Here is a 24,059-nt window from a genome sequence, read left to right on the forward strand (position 1 = left end):
GCGAGTCAGAGCAGAAGAGACCGTTTCCAACCCTCTGCCTCAGAGCAGAGAGACCTCAGTCTGTTCTTCAGTGAGCTCTCCAGGCCACACTGTCTCCATTTCTGTCCATGCTGCTATAAACTGCAGCGTCCTGGGTTGTGCGCCTCTCCGCAGCACTCCCAGTCCTGCCTCCAGGTCGGGGCACGTCTCTGCCCTTTGTGCTTCTAAAACCGCCAGCCGTTCCCAGTTTGCGTGCGCGCGACCCCGCTGCTCCGGGTTTCCTCCCTGGGGGCTGCCCTAAAAACCTTTCCCCGCCACTACCGGTCTGCGAGTCTGTGCCCGTCCGCAGTGTGCGAGGCTGTCGCTCACGGGCGGTGTAGGATCCCCACGGCCAGGCACCCTCCCGCTGCTGTTTATCCTCCGGTATCTGCCCGGTATCTGCCCGCAGAATCACGGCTCCCCGCTTCGTAACTCAAAAGCAACCGCCTGCGATACTCTGTTTGTAGAGATCCAGATCTTCTTACATCTCAGGCTGGTTTCGTGGGTGCTCAGATTGGTCTGGTAGATATCCGCTTCAATTCTGGGGACCAGTTGAAATAGGGTCCCCTACTCCTCCGCCATCTTTCCTGCTATGGAATTCTTTTCTGGTTTCCAGTGCTATCAAAAATGACCTCCTTTAAAACGTATAAAATATATACGTTATATATAATAACGTAATATATAATAAAGTATATACGTTATATAAAACATATATAAATATATAAATATAAACATGTTATATGTATATATATATACACATATATATGTTTTATATATGTTTTCTGCCATTTTTAGTGATGAGGGTGGGAGGGGAGGTAGGTAATTGTCAGTCCACCATCTTATACTAGTTCTCATGTTTTATTTGTCCCTTTAAAAAAAAGGTTCTTGGGGTGCCTCGGTGGCTCAGTCGTTAAGCGTCTGCCTTCGGCTCAGGTTATGATCTCAGGGTCCTGGGATCGAGCCCCACATCGGACTTCCTGCTCTGCGGGAAGCCTGCTTCTCCCTCTCCCACTCCCCCTGCTTGTGTTCCCTCTCTCGCTGTGCCTCTCTCTCAAATAAATAAAATCTTTAAAAAAAATTTAATTAAATTAAAAAAAGGTTCTTGGACGCCTGGGTGGCTCAGTCAGTTAAGTGACCGACTCTTGATTTGGGCTCAGGTCATGTCTCAGGATCGTGAAATCAAGCCCAGCTTCGGGCTCCATGCTGTGTTTGCAGCCTGCTTAAGATTCTTTCTCTCCCTCTCCCACTGCCCCTCCCCCAACTCGAGTGCACATGTTCTCTTTCTCTTTCTCAAAAACTTCTTTGTTCATTTTATAAAGTAATGCCTGCTGTCTATAAGAAATGTAGACGATGTGGTCAAGCAAGGTGAGTGACAGGTTTTTTGTTTTGTTTTGTTTTTAGAGAAGGAGAGAGAGAGAAGTGACAAGGAGGAACAGAGGGAGAGGGAGAGAGAGAGTCTCAGGCTCCATGCCCAGTGCAGAGCCCAACACGGGGCTTTGTCTCACAACCCCGAGATCATGACCTGAGCCAAAATCAAGAGTCAGACACTTAACCACCTGAGCCACTCAGGTGCCCTGAGTGACAGTTTTTTAAAAAACGAAACACTGTATTTTCATAAGTATCAAATACATTCTGTTTTGCAATAAGCTTCCTTCAGTAAAGAAAAGAATATTATGTCTTAAATTTTAGTAAACCAGTGTCCACTACATCAAAAATCTCTTATTTCTAGCTTTATAAATGAAAAACATAACCTGGTACTATTGCTACTGAATTCTAGTCACTGCAAAAGATAATCATAGGGTGTGTTTCAAAACTAAGATTAGACATGTTTGGCCATATGTCATGGAAGGGTTGAAGTTAATTTCGCTTCACATGGAAATTTGGTGGTCTAGGTCTGACAGGGCATTACATGATGTCTTAGCACAGACCCAGGTGGGCTTGATCTTCCACCTCTGTTGTCCGTTGCTGTGGCCATCATCCTTATTCGAACAAGATACCTGGCAACTCGAGGCTGTCATCTACAGTGCTGTCATGAGTGTACATGAGCTGACCCTCTTCCTTTTGCTGAGGAAGGCCTTAGGTGTTCTAGAAGCAGTCTTGCTAAAATTACATTTAACTCTCATTGACCACACTTGTCACATGATCACTCAGCTGCAAAGAAGCCTGGAAATGAAGTTCTTTGGTTTAACTCCCTGGAATCAAACCAAGACATTGTTAAGGGAAACGGAGTTTGTGGCAGGTAATAACAGTGTCGGCTACAGGGGCCAGTGTCTGTCAAAGGGTCTGGCATTTAGGTACTCATAGTGATGTTCCCTGAAGGACTGGATGCAGCTGTCCCTGCCCAGGTAGTCACAACTTCGTATAGTGTCACACACGTCTAAACAGATACACATGGTGTAATACACACGTTAGAAGTGTTTGCCTGAATTAAAATGGTACTTTTATTTCTCCATTTAGCCAGATGATGCTTCTCTCAACAGTACCACCCTGTCAGATGGGTCCCAAGATGAAGAAGGGAGTTTTGCAGTTCCTAGCAGTGGCTCTGTGGTAAGTCATCACATGCCACAACAATTGTGCATCGGGGCAAAGTTACAAGTTCAAAGCAAGAAGAAGCAATTTCTTTAAAACAGATAAGGAAAACTTGAACTGAGATTGTGAAGAAACCACAGGTGCCAGGAGACACACCAACATATTCACAGTTAGGAAGTAGGAGACTCAAAACTGAGGCATGACTAAATCTCAGTTTAAAAGAGGACTCCATAAATTAACACCACTGTGGTCAGAAACCAAAGGATGTTCTTTTATGTGTATCAAGCCCAGAGGAATCTGTTACCTTTGATCCTCTTGGCTGAGTTCACACCAGTAATCTGGCCTAATTCTGCCATTTAACCCAGAAGTCCTTTTTCCCTGTGGGATAAATTAAAAAGCCCTCATCCTGATATTGAAGGCACTATTGCCTTAGATCTCAGGACTTACCCATATACATCCTCCACTTCTGACACATTCACTCACTTGGCCTTGAGTAACAGAACTTGTACTTTTTTTGATCAGAAAGTCTTATCATTTCCTCCCCCCTCCCCAGAACCACTGGACATCCCCACTTGGTGTCTCTGTGCAGGTGCTCTGGCAGGGGGTGATACAGTGGACCAGAAGTAGTGAGAGACCCTGTTCAATGAGGTTGTGGTTATTCAATAGCAAGTTGATGGCAGGCAAGAGCACATCAGTCAGGCAGATAGATGGAGTGGGCATATTCACATGAACCTCTGAGCAGTAGTTTCTCATCCATCGTCCAGTTGGAGACAAAGGATGGTTGATGTTCACATGCATAGCACACTCTCAGTAGATCGCTGTTAGCCCTAGGTGAAGGAGCTTTTCTGTTGTGTTTTTAGATTTTTGGTTTTGAGGTTGCTTTGTTACACAGTGATCATATAAGAAGCACAGAAGAATGTAAGTGACATTTGTCAATGAGTAACTTATCAGTAGCCCTACAGGTTATGGCACAGATGGACTAGGACTTACCCACAATGTCTGGCCTACTGGCTGTACATTCGGCTGCCACTTTCCTATTTAAGATTGTTCATTGGAATGCAAATGAGTGAGGATGTCTCTGTTTTAGAGATACTTCCCAGTACACCCTACTTACTGATGGGTAAAAACAAAGTAAGTCACTCACAAACTCTGATAACTACTGAAGTGAGGAGTTACCTACAAGAGACCTTTCACAGTTGTGCTATCCCTCTCTGCCTAAAGACTCCTGCTCTAAGGCTTTTGCACAGGATCCTGTATATTGTGTCTCAGCTGGTGGTACTGTGCGCCCAGGGCACCATCCCTACGCATTTGCCTCAACTCTGCCTACATGCTCCCCTCCCCTCTATGTGCCCATCTCTGAGAACTATGGATTTTGTCTTGTAAGTAGTTATAGAATATTTCTACTCCCCTCTTTACCTGTAACTGCTTCCTTAGTACAGAAACAAATCATCTTCCTGTGTTACTGAAGTAGCCCCGAAAGTGATCTCCCTGACTTTAGCGTATACCCCTTAAACTCATCCTTCCCACAGCTGCAAGTCATTGATCTAAACATACAAGCCTTGTTTTAATGCCTGCTGCAGTCCCCCCACATCTTCTAGTTGACATAAAAGCTCCTGACATAGTCTGACCCCTTCTGTCTCTAGCTGACTTTTCTGCCCCAGGCATTTTATATGAGCCAACAAAGGATTGCATGTGGTTCCATGCACGCACCAAGTAACACCTGAAGCAGAATGGTTGCAGAATTGAGTTGCTGAGGAGGATTTGGGGTTGGCCTTATTTTCTAGGCTTTCATTGATCCATTCATTCATTCACCAAGTCCTTATTAGGTACATATTGTCTGCAAATAAGATTCTTGAAAGTTTGAGGTTGTAAGAGAAAGACAGTAATCTTATGTAGCTGTTATAGATAGCGTCTCCTGGAGTATGTTAATCATTCAGATCTTGTTTTTCTGAAAACTGATTGAATGCTGATTATGATATAAATAAAAGTTTCAGGGGTATTGAGACTCAAAAAAATCTTATTGGTACCAGTCTCCATTGTGACTTACTTTGGATTGCTTGTTATTCAGAATATCTTTACTTAGAAATGTTAAACAAATTAGTTAGTTGCTAGAGTAGCCAGCCCACAGATGAGAACTTAACCCTTACTGCATCTGTACTAAAAATTACTCTAGAACTTCTTACCATGAGGGAAATACATTTTGACTTCCCTGCTTCTTGGTTATAAGGAGCCATTGGCACCCCAGTTTGGTTCCTAAGTTTCTTCTAGATGATAGCATTCTAGTAATTCAGTGAAGTGTTAGCAAGGGCTTCAAGGGCTCTGGCCATGACTCTTGTAAAGTAAATCTTACCTGGCAGTATAAATTCCCAGGGACATTTTATTGTCATCTTCAAGACTTCAGAGGGTCCTAGCAACTTGCCCTTTGGAGTTTGTGTTGTGGAATGTTTTAAAGTAGACAACCTAACTTTAGTAAAAGGATAACTGTGGCTTGACCAATACTGTTTCTTTTTTTTTTCAATCTTTCATCTTTTCTATACATTTGAAATGTCAATTTTATGATAATTGAACCTGTATATGGGGTCTATCTTAATTACTATGACTCTGTGGTTTGTTTTTGAAATCTGTTGGGATGTGTTCACCCTCATTGTTCTGGACCAAAATTTCCTTTCCTCTTCTCAGGAATTTTTACTTCCAGATGAACTTAGGATAATGCTATAACCACCCATTAAATAAATCTTGGTAGGACTTCACTAAGAACTTCACTGAATTTAAAGATTAATGTTGGGGAGAGAATTCACATCTTAAAATACTGACTCATCCCACTGAGAAATAATAATTGTGTTTTTCCATTTATTTATGTCTTCTGTCCTTCCCGTAAAAGTTCGTAATCTTTCTTACATTCTTTTCCATATACATTTTTCATTGATTAATTACTTAGGAACTTAATAGTTTTCATTGACATTTTAAAATGGTAGGTTTTTTCATCTTCTGGTTTGTTTTTGCAGAGATGTAAGGAAAGTAAGTTATTTGGTTTCTCACAAAAACTATTATAGCTTCCTTTCTGAAAATTTTTACTGCTAAGAACTTTTCATTTGACTTTATAATTTGTACAGATAATCACCTGAAATAGTGACAGTTTTTGTTACTCATTCTTTAAAATAGTCATTTTATTTCTTTTCCCTGTCTAATTGGACTGACCATAATCACTTGTTACATTGAATAATAATTATGGGGATCTTTTGATAAGTTCTTGATTTGCTCATGAAGTCTTCCAAGTTTCATTATTAAGTAGAATACTAGTTCTAGGTTTCTGAGCCTTGTAATTATTTTTATCAGAAATGGAGGTTGAATTATATAAAGTAATTGTTCATCATCTATTAAAATAAATATATTTATCTTTGTTAAGCAATTACCTTAGGAAATTCTGTTGATAGGTCTTTCTAATATTGAACTATAATTTTGTTGCTAAATAAAACCTACTTGTATTATATTATTCTTTTATTACATTATGGAATATCAGTTTGTACTATTTTAGCATTTTTAACAACTGTCCTATTAGTAGGATTCCAGTAGTGGGGTTAGTGTATATATAATTTCTTTTTGTTGTTACAGAGTTATACTAATCTTGGTACAAATATGTTAAGAACTTTGAATCTTTTTTTCAGTGTTTTAGAACCATATACTAAAATTTGGTGTAAATATATAATCTATAAAATCCATTATATTTAAGTTTGTATTGTAATTTGTTTATGAAACCACTAAGACCTGGCATCAGTGTAGACATAGTGTTTTGATTACTTTTTCAATGGATATGGTTTTAGAGTTATATTCCTTTATATCCCAAATGGTATGAGTTTTGGTAATGTATATTTGTTGTTGCAAAACATTCAGTTTATTTTTTTTAAGATTTTTTTTTTTTTTTTTAATTCACTTGAGACAGAGAGAGAGAGAGCATGAGCAGGGGAGAGGCAGAGGGAGAGGGAGAAGCAGGCCAGACGTGGGGCTCAATCCCAGGACCCTGGGATCATGACCCAAGCCGAAGGCAGTCGCCCAACCATCTGAGCCACCCAGTCGCCCCAAAACATTCAGTTTAACATTTTCAATATATGTTGTTTTTTGTGTATACACTCATATATTCAAATATACACGCACCTATTTAGGTGTATAATTTTAAAGTTTTCTGTGAGGTAGCTATTTCTCCTTTTATATTCCTAATATTTATGTCTTTTATCCCAATTAGAACTGTAAATAGTTGCCTGTATCAGCAATATTTTTTAGGAAGTCACTTCCTTTAATTAATGAAGCCTACTTTTTCTATTGTATTAATTTATTTAATCCTTATTAATTTTTCATTCCTTCTTAGTTCTACTGGTATAATTTTTTTTAGTCTCTTGGATTATAAACGTATTTATTTTTAATCTTTCTTATTTGCATTTAAGGCTAAGAGTTAATCTCTGAATAATAGTTTAGGTTTTATCATGGATTTTTGGAATTTAATGCTCTTATTGTCTAACATTTAGCTTATAATTTCACATGTGATTTAATTTAATCCAGGATATTATTGGAATGACTTTAAATTCACATTTGGATAGATTTTATAATTGGTACTATGTTTTATTTCAAAGTTGATTGCATATTTGTCAGTGAGTGTGACTTATCTAAGTTTATTTCTGGAGTATTGGGTATCTACCCAAAGGAAAAAAAATACTAATTCAGAAAGTTATATGCACCCCTGTGTTTGCAGAATTATTTACAATAGCCAAGATATGGAGGCAACCCAAGTGTCCATTAATAGATGAATGGATAAAGATTGTAGTATACATGTATACAATGGAATGTTAGTCAGCCATAAAAAAGAATAACATCTTGCATTTGCAACAGCATGGGTGGGCCTACAGGGTGTAATGCTAAGTGAAGTAAGTCAGACAAAGACAAATACCATATGATTTCACTCATATGTGGAATTTTAGAAACAAAACAAATGAACAAAATAAAAAGAGACAAAAAACCGACTTTTAAGTACAGAGAACAAAGTGGCATTGCAGAGGGGAGGTGGGTGGGAGGATGAGTGAAATAGATAAAGGGGATAAGGAGTACACTTATCTTGATAAAGACTGAAAAATAAATAGATATGTTGAATCATTATATTGGACATCTGAAACCAATATAACACTGTATGTTAATTATACTTCAATTTAAAAAATAAACATTTATCTCTGGGGAATTTGGCAAGATGTAGATTTATCAGTTCTGATCTCAGGTGTAGAAAGGGAACCTTATTATCTGTATTAACTCAAGGCAGCTTTTATACACAGAGTTATAACAAACTGACTCAAACCTTGAGAAAAAAAGAAGTAGCTAGTCAGGAAGGTCAGAAACATCTTTTGAGTTAGTGAATTTCTCCTATAAGTAATGAACATGAAGAATGTTAGGTATGGTGTTTCTTTCATGTGAAGAAAATATCATACGAAGTCTAGTTTTGAGAGAACTCAGGCAGGTAGTGCCAACTTTCTATAGGCTGGAATTCAAAATAATCATCCCCCATATATTCTACTCTCCAATCCCAGTGCTGTGTGATTTGGGCGGCAGAGCAAGCATCACTGGCTGGAAAACCTTGACTTTCCTCACCAGTTGAAGCCCCAGCCTCTTGTGGATGGGCACATAGGGAAATGGTAGGATCTGTTAAGGACAAGCGAAGGAAGTGTGTTTTAAATGGGAGTGGCATTAGTATTTCAAATATATTAAAATAAACTAGTAAAAATTTTAAAATGATGCTAGTGTTAATATGTTGAATGGGTAAGTGGATGTTTTAAAACTGTAAACACCAAGCACCTAGCCTTTTCACTCAATCTATTTAAGAACTCAAAGTCCATTTATTGGCAGGTTTCTCCTCCTTTTTCATTTTTACCACATCATTCCCCTACTTTAACACATGAATGTTCCTTTGTTTGTTTTGTTTTAACCCTTATGAGTGTCTCTTCTTCTCTACCTGGCTTTCCAAGCCTTCTGTAACTTGAGCTGACCATCTTGACCAATTTATTTCTCATATTTTTCTAATACCTTGCCTCAACTCTTGGCAAACCAGTGTCTCCACAATTCCTTGTAGCAGAAATGTTTCAGATATTTCCATACCTGAAATTTATACCTCCATTTTGGACTTGAATGTTTTTGTCAGCTGCCTCTGCGTCTGTAAGTCCTCTCCATCATGCTTTGAGTTCCAGCTCAGGTTCATCCACCTCTGGGTGAAACCCTTCCAGGCTGCACCTCTTTCTTCTCCATTGCCATCCAATAAAAACATAGTTGTGTTGTAGAAATTAGCTCTTAACAGTGGGTTGATTGTTTTTTAATAATGTTCCATAAATGTTACTCTGTACTCCTCATTATAAATAATAGCTCAAGAGCAGGAATCACAATTTAAATTTCTGCCTTCCCCAAGATAGCCCCCAGAATAATTTGTATTACAATGGGCAGGCACTCCATCAGTCCAGTAGGGCTGGCTAGAGGCCAGTAAATCAACTCAGCAGATGGACACTTCTCCACTTCACAGATTAAGAAACTGACATTAGTAGGCTTAAGCATCCCAAACCATCAGTTGCAGCCTTTAAATAAATGTCTCACAGTTTTCAAGAGTGTTGTCTCCCATAGGTGAGTTATTTCAGAGTTTGAGAAAGCATTTCTTTTTTGGAAAACTTCAGAAGACCACTGAAAAGTGGTCCATATCATTTTAAGGATTTTAGTGTACCAGTAATCTTTATTCTGTAGTTTCGTTTTTAGAACTACCAAAAATCTGATGGACAATGACTTGTATGGCTCTTGACCTTTTTTTGTCTTTTCATTCTTCTACCAGTTATAGTAATTTGGAATCTATGTTTTAATAACTGGCCATGTATTTACATGATTTTTACACAATTACAAGTGTGTCATCTCCTTTGGAATAAAATAGGAAAAAGAGAACACAAGGTTCAGAATTCGAGACTCCCTTTTGTAATTTGTGAAGAGTCTTTCATGAAGCATGTGTTCAGTTATTGCTAAATAAATATAGAATAAAAGAAACAACATCAGGCTCTGGGGAAAAAAATGAACAGACTTTATGTTGAATAGTACATAAAAGATTGCTGATTGAATACCAGATTTTCATCATCACACACATTCATAGATAATAACTACCACATTAAAATTTATATTGGCAGAAATGGTAGGATTGGTGTATAAATTTTTTTTTTTTACTAATACCCATCCAGACTTGAGCAGTTGACTTGCTTCACGGGGCTTTACAAAGATACTCAACTTCTGGGGAACCTGGGTGGCTCAGTCGGTTAAGCACCTGCCTTTGGCCCTGCATCAGGCTTCCTGCTCAGCAGGGAGTCTGCTTCTCCTTCTCCTGCTAACCCCTCCCCCCCCATGCTCTCTGCCTCTCTCAAATAAATGAAATCTTTTAAAAAAAAGAAAAGATACTCAACTTCTGATAATATTGCAGGGGAAGACAATGCTTTGGCGGGATCTTGGTAAAGAAAGTAGCAAATTAGAAACTGAACTAGAAAACATACTTAAGTTTTTAGTAGTTATTATCACTCTGTATTTTGTCATGGAGGAATTAATATGTTAATTATTAACAGTAGCCAACCCTCACATTGTGCTCAGTGTGTATCCGATATTGTTTGATGTGATTACAGAACAAGTCATTTAAAATTCATAGTACCTCTTTGAATATGTTTTATTATCATCATTTTACAGATTAGGAGATTAAGTGATAGAGAACTCAAATGACTTGCTCAAAGTCACGCAGTAAGTGGGAGAGCCTGGATTAGAATCCCAGCAGTCTGGCCTCAGGGTCCTTTCCGTTAGCCATCTAGCTATGTCATCACCTGAAATTTAAGACCAATACGTGTGACTACCACATCAAGAATAACAAATACTGTAATTATCAAACTATGTGACATAAGCATTGTAATTTTTACATCTTAGGAAAGGTATGAGCAGCAAGTTCTCAAGAGCTAAGAAGACACAGTTATTTTGACCTTGACACAGTTCTCTGTTGAGAAACCCTTGTGAGCTGTACAGGTCTGGACTGAACATAGAAACAGGAAATCAGGTGCAAGCCCTGTATGAAATCAAGAATTGCTTTGTATGAAAAGAACTTTTGTAAACTGCAGAACATAAATGAGATTGGAATGTGGGGTAGCCTGTATTTTTATGGTAAAATGTCTTGTGTTCATCTTAACCTTGTTTCACAGTCTATACTTGAGACTATTCCAGCTCTACCAGTTCATTCCAACGGATCTCCAGACCCTGGACAGTCAGTTCAGAATGCAGTGAGTGGTGAGTGACACATCCTTCTATATTGAACTTAAGCTGTGTCTTCTCGCTTTTGTTCTGGCACTCAGTACAGTTAGCAGTGACTTTGTCAAGGCAAAATGTGTGGGTTTTTTTTTTTTTTCCCCATTTTGATTCTATCACTCCAGCACTCACTCCCTGCCAGCTCCAAACACCCCATTCTGTCACACCAGACAAAATTAATTGAGCCAAATTGGAAGCAGAATCTTTTTCTCCTTCACTACCATCACGTCATTTAGAACTTGTCTTTGATTTGAGGTCTCTTTCACAAGTAATCTGGATCTGCTTAATAGTTGCAAATGGGCTGGGAAGTAGGACACTTCCAAAAATCTCTACTTATGTTCAAGTGTATACAGCACCAGAGCAGCTCTAACATACAAGGCTACAGGGTTAGCTTTTAACTGGGTCTCTTCCACTTGAGTATTGTATTTTTGTTTAGTATTTCTGTTTAAAATTTTAAAATCTGTTGATTTGCAAATTTCTCCATTTAACTTTTAGTGTAAGATTAACTAGGTCTTCTATTATTTTTGTTGCTGTTCTTTGTGTTCTATTTGGTTGTCCTTTAGTCACTACCTACAGAGTAGTAAGGTAAAAGAGATGAGTTCTCTTTTTTATAATCAAATGAGCTCAGTATGGAATGCAAAATCCTCCTTATAGGAAATAGGCTCCTTCAAGGCTCTACTTTGGTGATTCCTTGAACTTTTCCCTAAATATGGGCCCCTTCCCATATACAACAGAACTTCATACTTTCAGCATTAGCTTCAAAATTCAAATAAGTTGGGGTTTTGAAAACGTTCTAATGTTTTGTTATTCAGTTCAAATCATGCCACTATCAAAGATAAATGTCTGCTTGGGGTGGTTTGGTGGTTTGGAATACTGTAATCACCATACTCGGAAGAATCTGTCCATAGAACCTTAAGAAGTTAGAGTATTATTGGGCGCCTGGCAGGCTCAGTTGGTTGGGCATCTGACTCTTTATTTCAGCTCTGGTCATGATCTTGGGGTCGTGGGATTGAGCCCCTGTGTTGGGCCCCTCACTCAGCAGGGAGTCTGCTTCCCTCCTTCCCTCCCTCCCTCTCTGCCCCTTCCCCCACTCATGCACACTCACGTGCTCTCTCTCTCTCTAAAATAAATACATCTTTAAAAAAAAGAAATTAGAGTATCATTTAGCAATCAGTCTTCTTCCACTAATGCAAACCTCTGTATGATGAGTGAAAATCAAAACTCCCCCTTGGCCATCTCCTAAGTTTTTACCGCATCCATTTATTGTATTTTTGATTAGTGTTTCTGTTTAAAGTTTTAAAATCTGTTGATTTGCAAATTTATCCATTTAACTTTTAATGTAAGATTAATTAGGTCTTCTATTTCTTTTTGTTGTTGTTGTTGTTCTTTTTGTTCTATTTGGTTGTCCTGTAGTCACTGTCTATAGAAGAGGATAAAAGAGATGAGTTCTCTTTTTTATAATCAAATTGTTTTTTCACTGCAAATGAACAGTTTTTCCAGCAAGCCAAATCTTAGTCAGAAATCAGAGTTTAGGATTACTCAAATGATTTCTGGATTCACTTGTTTTTGGTCAAGGAATCTATTGTCTTAATTTCAAACTGCCTCACGGAGAATGTGGGACAGTTCTTGTCACCCATTTGGCTGTTTCTTAATAAACAGCATACGAGGTCAGGTAACCAAATCAAATCACAAGAATTTGGATCAATTTACATGAGCAAACCCAGCGGTGTAGTCCAAATTGAATTTGAACACATCCTAAGAGACAAACATCCCATAGTTTGGGAGAAACAACAAGAGAAGTGAATTTAGGCAGGAATTCTTGTGGGGTCTTCACCCGTTCTCCTTCTGCCTTAAGCTTCTGCTTCCCCAGGAGCAGCAACATTGGGTTTAGATGGACTTAACTGTAATATCATAACATATAGAAGAAAGACCTCATTTGTGGGCTTTCCTCTAGTAGTCCTCAGTGCCTTTTATGAGATATAAAAATCTAAGATTAAAAACATCAGATGAAATAGAAAGTTTGTTTGGATAATAATTATAGAAATTCATTCATATAGAAGTCCGATGACCCCACATTATTGTTTAACTGAAATCCTCTAGGTGAGTCTGATTCTGTTCCTTGGATGTAAACATTCTGATGTGCTTATAGGTTAACTTAGAAATATTCTGTGCTTATTTTACAGTACATGATATTGATTGATTAAATGGCATATAAAAAATTATACATCCTTTTTTTTAGATGACGATTATCTGAGAAAAAACATTCCACCAGAAACTGAAGAGCTGTCCTTTGAAGTATCTTATTCAGAAATGGTTACAGAGGCTCCAAAAAGAAGTAAATTTAAGAAGTCAGATTTTAAGAAAGAGGACTATGCTTTAACTGTATGTAAAACCTTTCATGATTATTCCAGTAACTTCCTGTGATTTTTTCCATGGGACAAACTAGGATTTTTTTTCTTTTTTAAATGTGTGTGAGTGGAGGGAGAGGGCAGGCATCAGTGTTGCGTAATACCAGGGCACCATCTGTTGTGCAGTGCGCAGCCTGCTTGGCTGTACCTGGTAGCACTGGGTTGAGGAAGAGTTGTGAGGGTGTATGCTTGAATACTGTTTTACAGAGGAAATAGGATTTCCTGGCATGTGTGATTTCATGCAGTTTATATCCTTACTTATAGGTTAATGCAGATTCTAACTATATACCTACTTGTGCCTCTAGAAGCCACATATCAGAGGGGGTTACTGCAAAAAGTCACAGTCATTACAACAAGAAGTGAGGACTTGCAGAAAAGGCACTAAAAATTCATCAAAAATAGACTCAAGAATTTATAATATTATTACAGAGTAGGCAAGTAGAGCTATCTACTTCATTATCCTGAAAGCCTCAGAGTATATATATACTTATATCTATATATCTAAATCTATATCTGTATCCAGGATATTATATCCTGAAAGCCCACTACAAGAACTATGTTACATTGATCTTAGACCGCTCGGCCATCCTGACTATGTTACATTGATCTATTGGCTACTCAGTAAATGCATTTGTGAAGAGTTCATGATGTAGAGCCCTGAATATTCTGTGCTGATCAGAGCTGGAGGCACGATGAGCAGCAGGGCTCAGGCAGTTTCAGGGCTAAAGGAATGATCATATAAAAACTGGCAGAGTCTTTGCCTAAGCAGACTGGACCATTCCCAGACAACAACCCCATGATGTGGGGAGCAAGAGGGCAGGGCAAGAACTGTAAGACTCGCTGAGTGTCTTCCACCAGCCTGGTGCTGCACTAGTTATCTGCGTTGGAATCACCCCATACCACTCCCATTTTACAGCTAAAAAAACTGAATCCCAAAGAAGTGAAGTTATACATCCAAAGCCCCACAGTGAGTAGGAGGCTGAAACAGGGTTTAAACCTACATATGTCAAACTCTAAAACTCCTCCTCGTCCCTAAGCAGCTTCTATGTTGGAGGGCACAGGGGTGTTCTAGGGCAAAAGAGGGAATCCAGTGGGACTCTGGTTTCAGGGCCATCCCTCCCAATCTTTAGAGTCATTCAAGAGAGGATGCTGGCCCCCAGTTCCTTCATCCAGGCTGTCCCCTCCTGAGATTTGGGTCACCTGGGGTGCAGGTCAGTCTCCCATGAAGAACTTTGCAGGGGACTTAGCAAGTGGTAATTACCTAATGAATGATTGCAGTTCTTGTTATGTGGGGCCTTGGTCTGAGAAAGAAGTTAAAACAGCTAAGTTTTTTATAGGACAAGGTATGCCCCAAACCACATTCTACATTTTGTTGTTTTACTTTTTAAAATACTTGAGGTTCTAAGGAGCAATTGTTGGCTAAATGAACAAATGAATGAATAAGTGGATGGTTTAAAAACCTCAAGAAAGCTCTAACTGAGGGAGCCCCTATAGAGAATGTACAAAGCTTTGTAATTGAAGTAACTGGGATTTTCTACTTTAGCAAATTTTTTTCCATACCAGGTTTTTGAGAGCAAAGCAAACTTGTGGATATTAAATTAGATCTTTCTTAAAAGGTCTTACTTACTATAGTCTTCACAGTATTTCTGGATTGTTGAAGAGTTTTTTTGGTTGTCATTTTACTGTATTTTGTTTCCTATTGTGGAAATGGAGAATATAGCAAATTCATTGTCTCAAAATGATAATGGGATTATTTGGTACTTTTTATGTATTTTTCTTTTTTAGAAATATTTGGACTTTTAGTATCTGAATTTGAGGTGTAAGATGGAATAACTACTGTCTCAGCAGGCTTGTGCATCACATTCAGTGGGGAGATTAGTTAGTCTCATACCTGATTAAAGGACTGATGGTCCCCCAACCCAAAAAGATACATCAGAAGCTCTTCTGGGAGCACTTAGCTTATTGGGCTTTGTGTGCACGTGTCACATGTACCCCTGGTAGGTACATTCCATGTGGTGCCTGGGACATCAGTGGACAACACAGGATGTTTCTTAAGAGAAAGATGTTTTCATGGTTGTGATGACAATGTTATAGTACACTTTAGCACAAGAGTGTTCTGCAAATGTTCTAAAAATTATTCATAATCTTTCTATGACGCAGCTTGCTTCTCAGAGATTTTTTTTACAAGCGGCATGTTTTGCTATACAGATTTAGAATGTCCAGGTGGCATTTGAATGAGGGGATAATAATTTTCCTTTGCCATAAGAAATAAATATCTTCAATATGTATTCTAGAAATTTATTGTCCAGAAAACCAGATTTGGCCTAACTGAAGCTGGAGATCTGTCTGCTGAAGACATGAAGAAAATCCGCCATCTCTCTCTCATTGAACTGACTGCCTTTTTTGATGCCTTTGGAATCCAGTTGAAAAGAAACAAAACTGAGAAAGTAAAAGGACGAGGTAGTTAAGACCGGTTTCTTCTGATTTTAACACTTGATGCACTGGAATAAGATAATGCTTTCCTGATTCTTTTTTCTTTCTTTCTTGCCCATTTTACAATGAAGACAATGGTATTTTTGGCGTTCCACTTACAGTCCTATTGGACAATGACCGAAAGAAAGACCCTGGAGTGAAGGTCCCCCTGGTGTTACAAAAAGTGAGTGGAATGCAAATGACTGGGGAAATAATAGAGCCTCCTGCTTGCAGTTTGGAGTTGCAAACCCGCTAATGGATTTTCTTGTATATTTAAAGACACTACAGCCCTCCTAGGACTCAGGCCTTTGGTGATTTTCAGCTTTCTTCATGCATCCCACAGCACTTGTAACCAGTTTGCCTTGCTGCAGACTTTTGGAGCCTGTTGCACTGTCTGACCATAAAGCATCAGGTGATGGACACAGATGCTCTGTCACATGGCTTCTTTCTGTTATATTTTTTTCCAGTATTTTCTAAAGGTTACTTGTGTGTGTTATATGTTTGTGTGTGTATTTGAATATTCTCTGCAGAATACAAGATGACCATTAATTATCAGCTGTACATTTACTGATTATTTAAGTATTTGCTGAGCTATGTCACAGTTTGGGTGTTTTTAAATATGTATGTGTGATCATTTAAATGAATTTGCCAAACAAAGCTTAATAAAGCCTAAAATGTACTTTTCTGGTGGTTTTTCAGGTATGACTATGAAGATAGGATATATTTAGATAAAATGGAAGGGAGTTTTGAAAAATATTACCATAACTATCATCTGCCAGTAATCTCAGTGACCATCATTGCTCAATAGCTGATTTGATTTTAAGTCATGTTTTTTATAGCCAACAATTTACACTGGTTTACTCAAGTATGCATTTATTCAACAGTGACATCCAGTGGCACGTTTAAAATCCCAAGCCCTATGCACAGTCTTGCTGCATTTTAAATTGAGTTTTTAAGTAATGTAGAAAAATACTGACTGAGGAAACATAAACTTACCTTATTCACAGTAACAATGCCATGGCTCTTTACTGTGTGCTCTTAAACTTTGCTGCCAGTGCCGCAGACTAAGTGACTTCTCAAGTCAGGTGATTGCTGCTGATAGAGGCAGAGGCCGGCGATGAGAGAGCCAGAGGGTGCTGGCAATGTGCCAGCATGCACGGGGGCATCTGAGGGTGTGTCCCCTGAGCAGGTGCCATCCATATACGAGCATGGGTAGTCAGCACTGAGCAGCCCGAGGAGGTTGTGTTCCCTTCTTACCAGTGAGGCCACTGAGGCAGAGGAGGGTGAGATACCTGACCCTTGAACGTAGAGCCAGCCAGGAGGAAGGGTGAAAGGGAGCACAGTGTATGTCCACGGCCAAGGTCCATGGTGACACGAAGATTTTCTTTCCTTCTTTGAATTAGAACTAGAATGATGACCTCTGTCCTCTGTGTAAAGGACAGAGTTTGAAGACAATGCATAAAAATCTAAGACTGAGGAGATTGAACACATGAATTTATATTATTATGTAGCTGCAAAAACGTAGCATGGAACTTAGCAGATGGAAGGTGCACAGTAAATGCTAGTTCAACTAAATCTGAATTTATATCAGAAACTCAATACATGTTAGCTATTATTATTCCTTATATCAAGTATTCCTCATTGAAGACAGCTTAAGGTATTATTCTCCCACTCCTATGGGAGAGTCTTTTTTAATGGACATATTTCCTTGGCCTAAATATCCATTTCTCTCCCTACCTGTAAGAACTCCCTTATTTCAGGCACCACCATTTCTTGAAAATAGCAGAGACTCTGGATCCTCCTCTTCCGGTGTAAACACGGGCAAGTCACTTACCCTCTCCGTGCCTCAGTCTTCTCGGCAGTTGGATGGAGATGCGATTAGCACCTGCTTGGTAGGATTAGTGTGAGGATTAAATGAGTTAATGGATGGCAAAGTGCTGAGAAAGGGGCATTTGACACAGTCAGTGCACAGTAAATGTTAGGTTATATTATTACTACGTTAACAACATCATCATCATCATCACCGTGGGAACTCAGGAGAGGTATAAGCCTTTACAGTTTCTACCTTCTTGGTCATACTTCTAGAATTCTGTTGTCTCTCAGCTAAAGTGGTTGCACCTAATAATAGTAAATTTGAAATCTTTTCCTATTGGTCCATCTGCAGAAAGAGATATACAGTAATCAAATCTTAAATTGGCCAAGTGGCGGTGTACTCTAGTGGTCAAGAGCAGAAGCTTGAGAGACAGTGCCATTACTTTTGAGGGCGATCCTGGGAAAGTGATGGGACAGTTCTCAGTCTCTATTGCATTTGCAAATTGGAAACTACTGTTGACCTTAGAGGCAGTTGTGAACATTTCACAGAGCATTCAAATACCAGGCACAGGAGTTATATATGCATGGTAATTTATTTATTGTTGTCACCATCATTGTTATTTCAGATGTTTATAATTGCATGGAGGTATTCATTTTTATAATGTATCATTGCTTTTTAGTTTTTTGAGAAAGTTGAGGAATCGGGCCTGGAATCTGAAGGAATTTTTCGACTTTCAGGATGCACTGCCAAAGTCAAGGTACTGAACATTTTCTCTCTTTTTGGTGGGAGACCTAAGCGAGCGAGACCCAGTTCACAAGGCCCCAGGTATCAAGTCCTTTGTTGTTGTTGCTGTTGATAGGACCACTTGACGCTATCTAATATTCCTGGATACCTATGATTAAATGTTGTTCCATGATCCTGAGTTGTGTATCCTTTTATTTTTTAGAACAACAACAATAAAAAACCAGCAACAGCAAAACAACATACCAATTTGCCATGAAAAATGGCTGCTTACCTTTAATTTGGGAAAGTTGAAATGTCCCATCACTGTTTTCTGGGTTAAACATTTTAGTTTGCTGTGTTCTTCTCAGTCACAGAATTCACCAAGCCAATATTACGTGAGCCCTTATTTCCATTATCAGTTGCTTTATTTATTTATTTTTTTATGTACTATTTTTTTTAGAGCGGGCGGGAGGGGGACAGAAGGAGAGGGAGAGAGAGAATCTTAAGCAGGCTCCATGCCCAGCACAGAGCCCAATGTGGGGCTTGATCTTATGACCCTGAGATCATGACCTGAGCTGAAATCAAGAGTCAGACACTTAACTGAGCCATCCAGGTGCCCCCCATTATCAGTTGCTTTAAACTTAGAAACATTCTTTGGCTGTCTTTTTAATGAAAGTCCTTATAAGAATATGTAGGAATGGAGCCCTGGGTGTTATACACAAACAATGAATCATGGAATACTACATCAAAAACTAATGATGTCATGTATGGTGATTAACATAACATAATAAAAAAAAAAAGAGGGCGCCTGGGTGGCTCAGTTGGTTAAGTGACTGCCTTCAGCTCAGGTCATGATCCCAGGGTCCTGGGATCGAGTCCCGCATCGGGCTCCCTGCTCTGCGGGCAGCCTGCTTCTCCCTCTCCCACTCCCCCTGCTTGTGTTCCCTCTCTCGCTGTGTCTCTCTCTGTCAAATAAATAAATAAAATCTTTAAAAAAAAAAAAAAGAATATGTAGGAATGGCTGTCACCACTGGGATAATCACTCAGCAGTTCTAAAACCTAGTTTTATTGAAGGTAATTTTAATTTCTACATATAAAACCGCCTGAGTAATGTGATTCCTTTTGCTTTGCTTTCTTACTTCTAGTAAGAAAGTGGCAAACTCCACAGTGCCATAAAGGAAAGAATCACTAAAATGAAAAATTTTTCTCATAAATTTCCAGTAAGATATCCCACTTTGTCTACTGGGGGCCTCACAGTGAGGAGTTCTACTCTGCCCTCGAATCACTCCCTATCTGGTAGACATGAGAACCTGAGCAGTTTTAAATAATTGGTCCTTGAGAAAAAAGTCTCAGGATGAGGGAAAAATTAACTTGATAGCAATGTGTAGAGGTGGAAGAGCATCTCTTCATTAATTCATTTTGGTACATGTTTTGGGAAATTCTATTTGTATCAGAAATCTCAGTTTTTATTTAGAACTGTGATGCAATATTTTTGTTAAGTAGAAACTGAGAATAAATAGGCTGTGTCTGTTGGAAGCTCCAGAAGGCAGATTCTGAAATGGAGTCAGGAGTAGAAGAGGCATAGTGCTTCTGAAGGGTGCAGGGGAGGAAGCCTGCACCTCAGACCAGATGCAGGGCTCACGCTGGCCTTCCCTGCCTTTCGGAGTAGCCCCTCACCAGGCAGAGGGGCCCGGTACCAGCTTCCACACCCCAGTCACTGCTCTGGCTTCTGGCTTCCTGTGAGGAAGGGGATGAGGCAGATGAGCAGGTGCTAACTGCTGGCAGAGTCAGCTGTCAGGAGTCACCTGCATTATTTTATGCAAATAATTCATTTTGTAAGGGAGGTCTGAGCAGTGCACCACTTTACCAGTGGCAAAAGGGGTTGGGGCATTTGGAGAGTTGTCATTTCCCTGGAAATGGAGATTGCTAGATGCTGGCAGAAGGTCATTTGAAAGGCAAGAAAATTCCTAATGGCTCCTAAAGATTTATTCTTTCTAAATTGAGTCTGCTTTTTGTCTTAGATTCTCATAGGTATGATTGTTATATGTACCCTGAATCAGAGGATGAAAGTTGTCATATCTATAGAGTCAGAGAACCAAAGTGAAGTCAGAGAAACAATTTCCTAGACACAACTAGACTTCATTCCTCTAAATCTCGCTCCATAATTGGGAAGTAGTATTGGCACAGATTCTTCCTGGCTCCTTTGTGTGTGTGTGTGTGTGTGTGTATGTAAAACATAAGAGATAATTTAAAACTCTGTTTTTCAAAATAATCAAAAGGAGACAACATTACACAACCTTTGTTGTGTACACAGTTTAACACCGTAGTAGAAGTTACTTTTCTTTAGCCAATCTCTGACTGAAAAATGCTTACCAAAGGCTAATAATTCCTTCAGAGTGTTCTTATAGGCACATGCATTCCTGAACCATATTTAAGGAAAAGTCCCTTTTCTCCCCTAATCGGTTTTATGTAGTTTCAGCCTATTTATTCCATTCTTATTAGTCTGAAAATGTAATCCAGATGTTTTCATGGTTTGAGCTCCAGGAAAACCAATGTGAGAGAAATCTGGGCCAGCAAACAGAAATGGGGGAATATCATAGTTAGAAAGACATTGTAACTTGATCTATTAAAGGGGTCTTTATTTCTCTTCTTTGTTCAAACTTTAAACTACTTTTGTAAATTCTTCTGTTAGACTAGTTTTTCTAGGAATGTGCTTAGGGAAAGACTGTTAAAAAAAAAAACTCCATTATAATTATCCTCTAATTGTGCCAAATGGATGATGCTAACACTAATGTATCATTATGAACAATCTTGTGCTTTCAAGGCCTGGTGAAACTAACAGGGGCAAAGTCCTGGGGGGAAGCTGCTAGCTTTGGCTGCACAGGGAACACAGCAGTGGAGCCCATTCCTGTATTCAAGGCCTCAGATCATTTGGAACCAATTTAATGCTTTGGTGTTTTCAATGATTTTCTTTTCCAAAAATGATAGAAATTTGAGCCAAACACTGGGGAATACATTTTATGGAAGAAGGCAAGCTGTTTGACATGGGAGGTTTTCTTTTTTTCTTGACTCGTTTCAATTATTCTGAGGCTGCTCTAAATGTATCATAATTATGTTACCTGGTCTGCTGGTTTCCCTTCCTGAACTGGTTTTTGAAGCTGAAGGTGGGTCATTAGCATTTTTATAAACCTACTTCCAAAATGGAAGCAGGTTGTATATTTGCTCAGAGCAGATTAAAGGACGTGGCATCTGACCCCGGCCTAGTGTTCTCATTAACATTGGACAGAAAACATGACTTCTTTAGCCTCCAAATGCTTCCTTTCCTGTCTTTGGCAAGCTGAATTCAACACCTGGTTTATGGTTTCATGTTTAGGACCACCATGGAAATGTCAGCTCTGCTCCTATGTCCCTCAGTTTTTTCTGATCAAAAGGAAGAGAGGACATTCTTTCTCTCAGTTTTGTTTTATTCTGTCCATCCAGACAGAGGAAGGGGTACTGTTACCCAAATAACCACATATGCATGGGTTTCCCATAGTAACAATACTAAAGGTTATTACAGACCAAGAGGAGGGGGATGTTAGGAGCAGCCAGCATTTATTGAAAACTTGCTGTGTAGCGGGCCCTCCCCACTGAGCTTTACATATTATTATCTGATTGAATCTCTATGAAGTCATTTTATTTATTTATTTATTTAGATTGTATTTATTTATTTAACAGAGATGCAGCAAGAGGGAACACAAGCAGGGGGAGTGGGAGAGGGAGAAGCAGGCTCCCCACTGAGCCGGGAGCCCCATGCGGGGCTCAATCCCAGGACCTTGAGACCATGACCTGAGCTGAAGGCAGACGCTTAACCAACTGAGCCACCCAGGCGCCCCTGAAGTCATTTTAATATTCCTATTACACAGTGAGAAACTTGAGGCCTAGGCCTTAGAACTAGTCAGTTGTGGAGCTGGGATCAAACCCTAAAGAATCTGGTCATAGAGCCCGCTCGTGGTGCCGGAGCCGTGCTGCCTGTTAAGCAGCAGGGAACCGCTGGCAGGTTAGAATGGTGGTCACATTGTGTTTCAGTCAGCTTCGTACAGCAGAGGGATGTGGGAGATGAATTTGAATTATTCTGCCCTCGCTGGTGCTTCTTGCCTCCTTGAAAACAGTTTCCCCTTTGCTTTGTATCACCGGGCAATGGATGGAAGACATTTGCTGCTTTCCCTGTACTTCCCATTAACACCTCCATCTACCTATGACCCCAACTAGCAGTCAGAGTCATTTTGGACTGTTACGTCACCCTCTAAATAATCCATCACTGATTTGTGAGAATTTTCTCAGGCAGTCCGTCAGTGCAGCCTCTCCTTTCTGTCTTACAGCTGCTTATCCAGATTAGTCCTCCATTTTCCAGAAATGGTGCCATGACCCAGTATCTAGTCTCCTTGCCTCTAGTCTGTTCCCCAATCAGCACCCAAGCTCTATTCTCCTCCAAATCGCTTTCCCATCTGGCTGCCAGAAAAGATAAATCTCACCTTGTTCTCCTGCTTGGACGTGTTCCATGTTGCCTCGTGACCCATGGAATGAAGTTCAGCCCCCTGAGGGCTGGCTCTGGTCTGCACCCCAGCAACACTGAACTAATTGGAGTTCCCCAGATCCAGTGGGTCTTCTTGCATGTGTACTACTGCTGGAGCACTTTGTGCTGTCTGGAGTACCCTTCTATTTCCTTTTCTTTTGACAAGCGCCTCACAGATTCAAGACTTGGCCTGAGAAGAGTTGGATTCTTCTCTTTCCTGGCTGCATAGCATCCAATATGTGACCTGAGTTAGCATGATGAATTCAAAAGATAGTACCATTCACAGAACTGCCTAAAGGCAAAGAATGGATCCCGTGCATCCTTCTCTTACCAGGGCCCAGTCTGTGCTCTACTTCTTTTATTCTAGGAAGCACTTTGTATGTATGCTTCAGTGCTTTACAAAGTGTATTTATCAGCAAAGGATTTGCTTGATTTGCTCTATTATTCCTATTAGACTGAGAGCTTCTCAAGGACAAGAAGAAAATCTCCTTTGGCTGTCATTAGTAAGGGCTCGAGGGTGGTTTGGAATCCTGTCTGTCTCTGTAAGGCACATGTAATGCCAGGGTGTCTCCCGTGTGTAGGCTCAGGGAGCATTAAAGTCTGGGCTGGGTAATGAGCTGCAGTGTGGTAGGGGCAGGTCAGATGTGCAGACCGACTGGCTGTGCATGACTCAAGGCTGGAAGGCCTCAAAGTTGCTGAGGGATTTCAGAGTTCTCTTTTTGGAGTAGTTAGTGTCAGTTAGGGAACTACTACAACTACCTGCTATTAATAGGTGAACTCTGTATGTAATTCAAGGGGACAGTAGAAAATGAGTTTGAAAAAGAAACATGGAGAATGGTGGCACCAAAGAGCAGATGAATCGATAATGTGAACTGTATAACCCAACTAAAACTTATGGAGGCTTAGTGATTTTCTTAAAGTATTTACACAGTGTTCCAAACCTTATGAAGGATTGGGCAAGCATGCAAACATGTGGAAGACATGTGTACCTCTTGGCATGACACTTTGCTGTAACTGCTCCAGGAAGATGTCATTGGTCTGCATGTTGCTGTGAGGTCAGAGTTCCTTTATTGGGCTATTTTTCATTCTGTATGAGAACTAGCTGAGAGGCATACATTCTTGGTCTAATTTAGAAGTAGATGACAGGATGGCAGAAGGAAGAGATCATGAAAAAAAAAAAGGGAAGTGGAGGCTTTTGTCAAAT

The 24,059-nt window shown here is 39.6% G+C and overlaps 1 protein-coding gene across 5 annotated transcripts in view; it reads left to right on the forward strand.

Annotated features, from left to right (window-relative positions):
• The window catches only part of ARHGAP28 (Rho GTPase activating protein 28), a 187,059-nt gene that overhangs the window by 123,946 nt on the left and 39,054 nt on the right, over window positions 1-24,059 (forward strand). For all 5 annotated transcript variants that reach the window (XM_081801586.1, XM_081801587.1, XM_031035434.2 and 2 more), the window contains exons 4-9: window positions 2,476-2,565; window positions 10,782-10,866; window positions 13,124-13,266; window positions 15,587-15,752; window positions 15,857-15,948; window positions 18,257-18,334. In XM_081801586.1, coding sequence (XP_081657712.1) covers window positions 2,476-2,565; window positions 10,782-10,866; window positions 13,124-13,266; window positions 15,587-15,752; window positions 15,857-15,948; window positions 18,257-18,334 — 654 coding nt within the window. The remainder of the gene's footprint in view (window positions 1-2,475; window positions 2,566-10,781; window positions 10,867-13,123; window positions 13,267-15,586; window positions 15,753-15,856; window positions 15,949-18,256; window positions 18,335-24,059) is intronic.

The sequence above is a fragment of the Leptonychotes weddellii genome, chromosome 13 (assembly GCF_054177405.1).
Source record: "Leptonychotes weddellii isolate Sample4059 chromosome 13, ASM5417740v2, whole genome shotgun sequence".
Classification (NCBI taxonomy): Eukaryota; Metazoa; Chordata; class Mammalia; order Carnivora; family Phocidae; genus Leptonychotes; species Leptonychotes weddellii.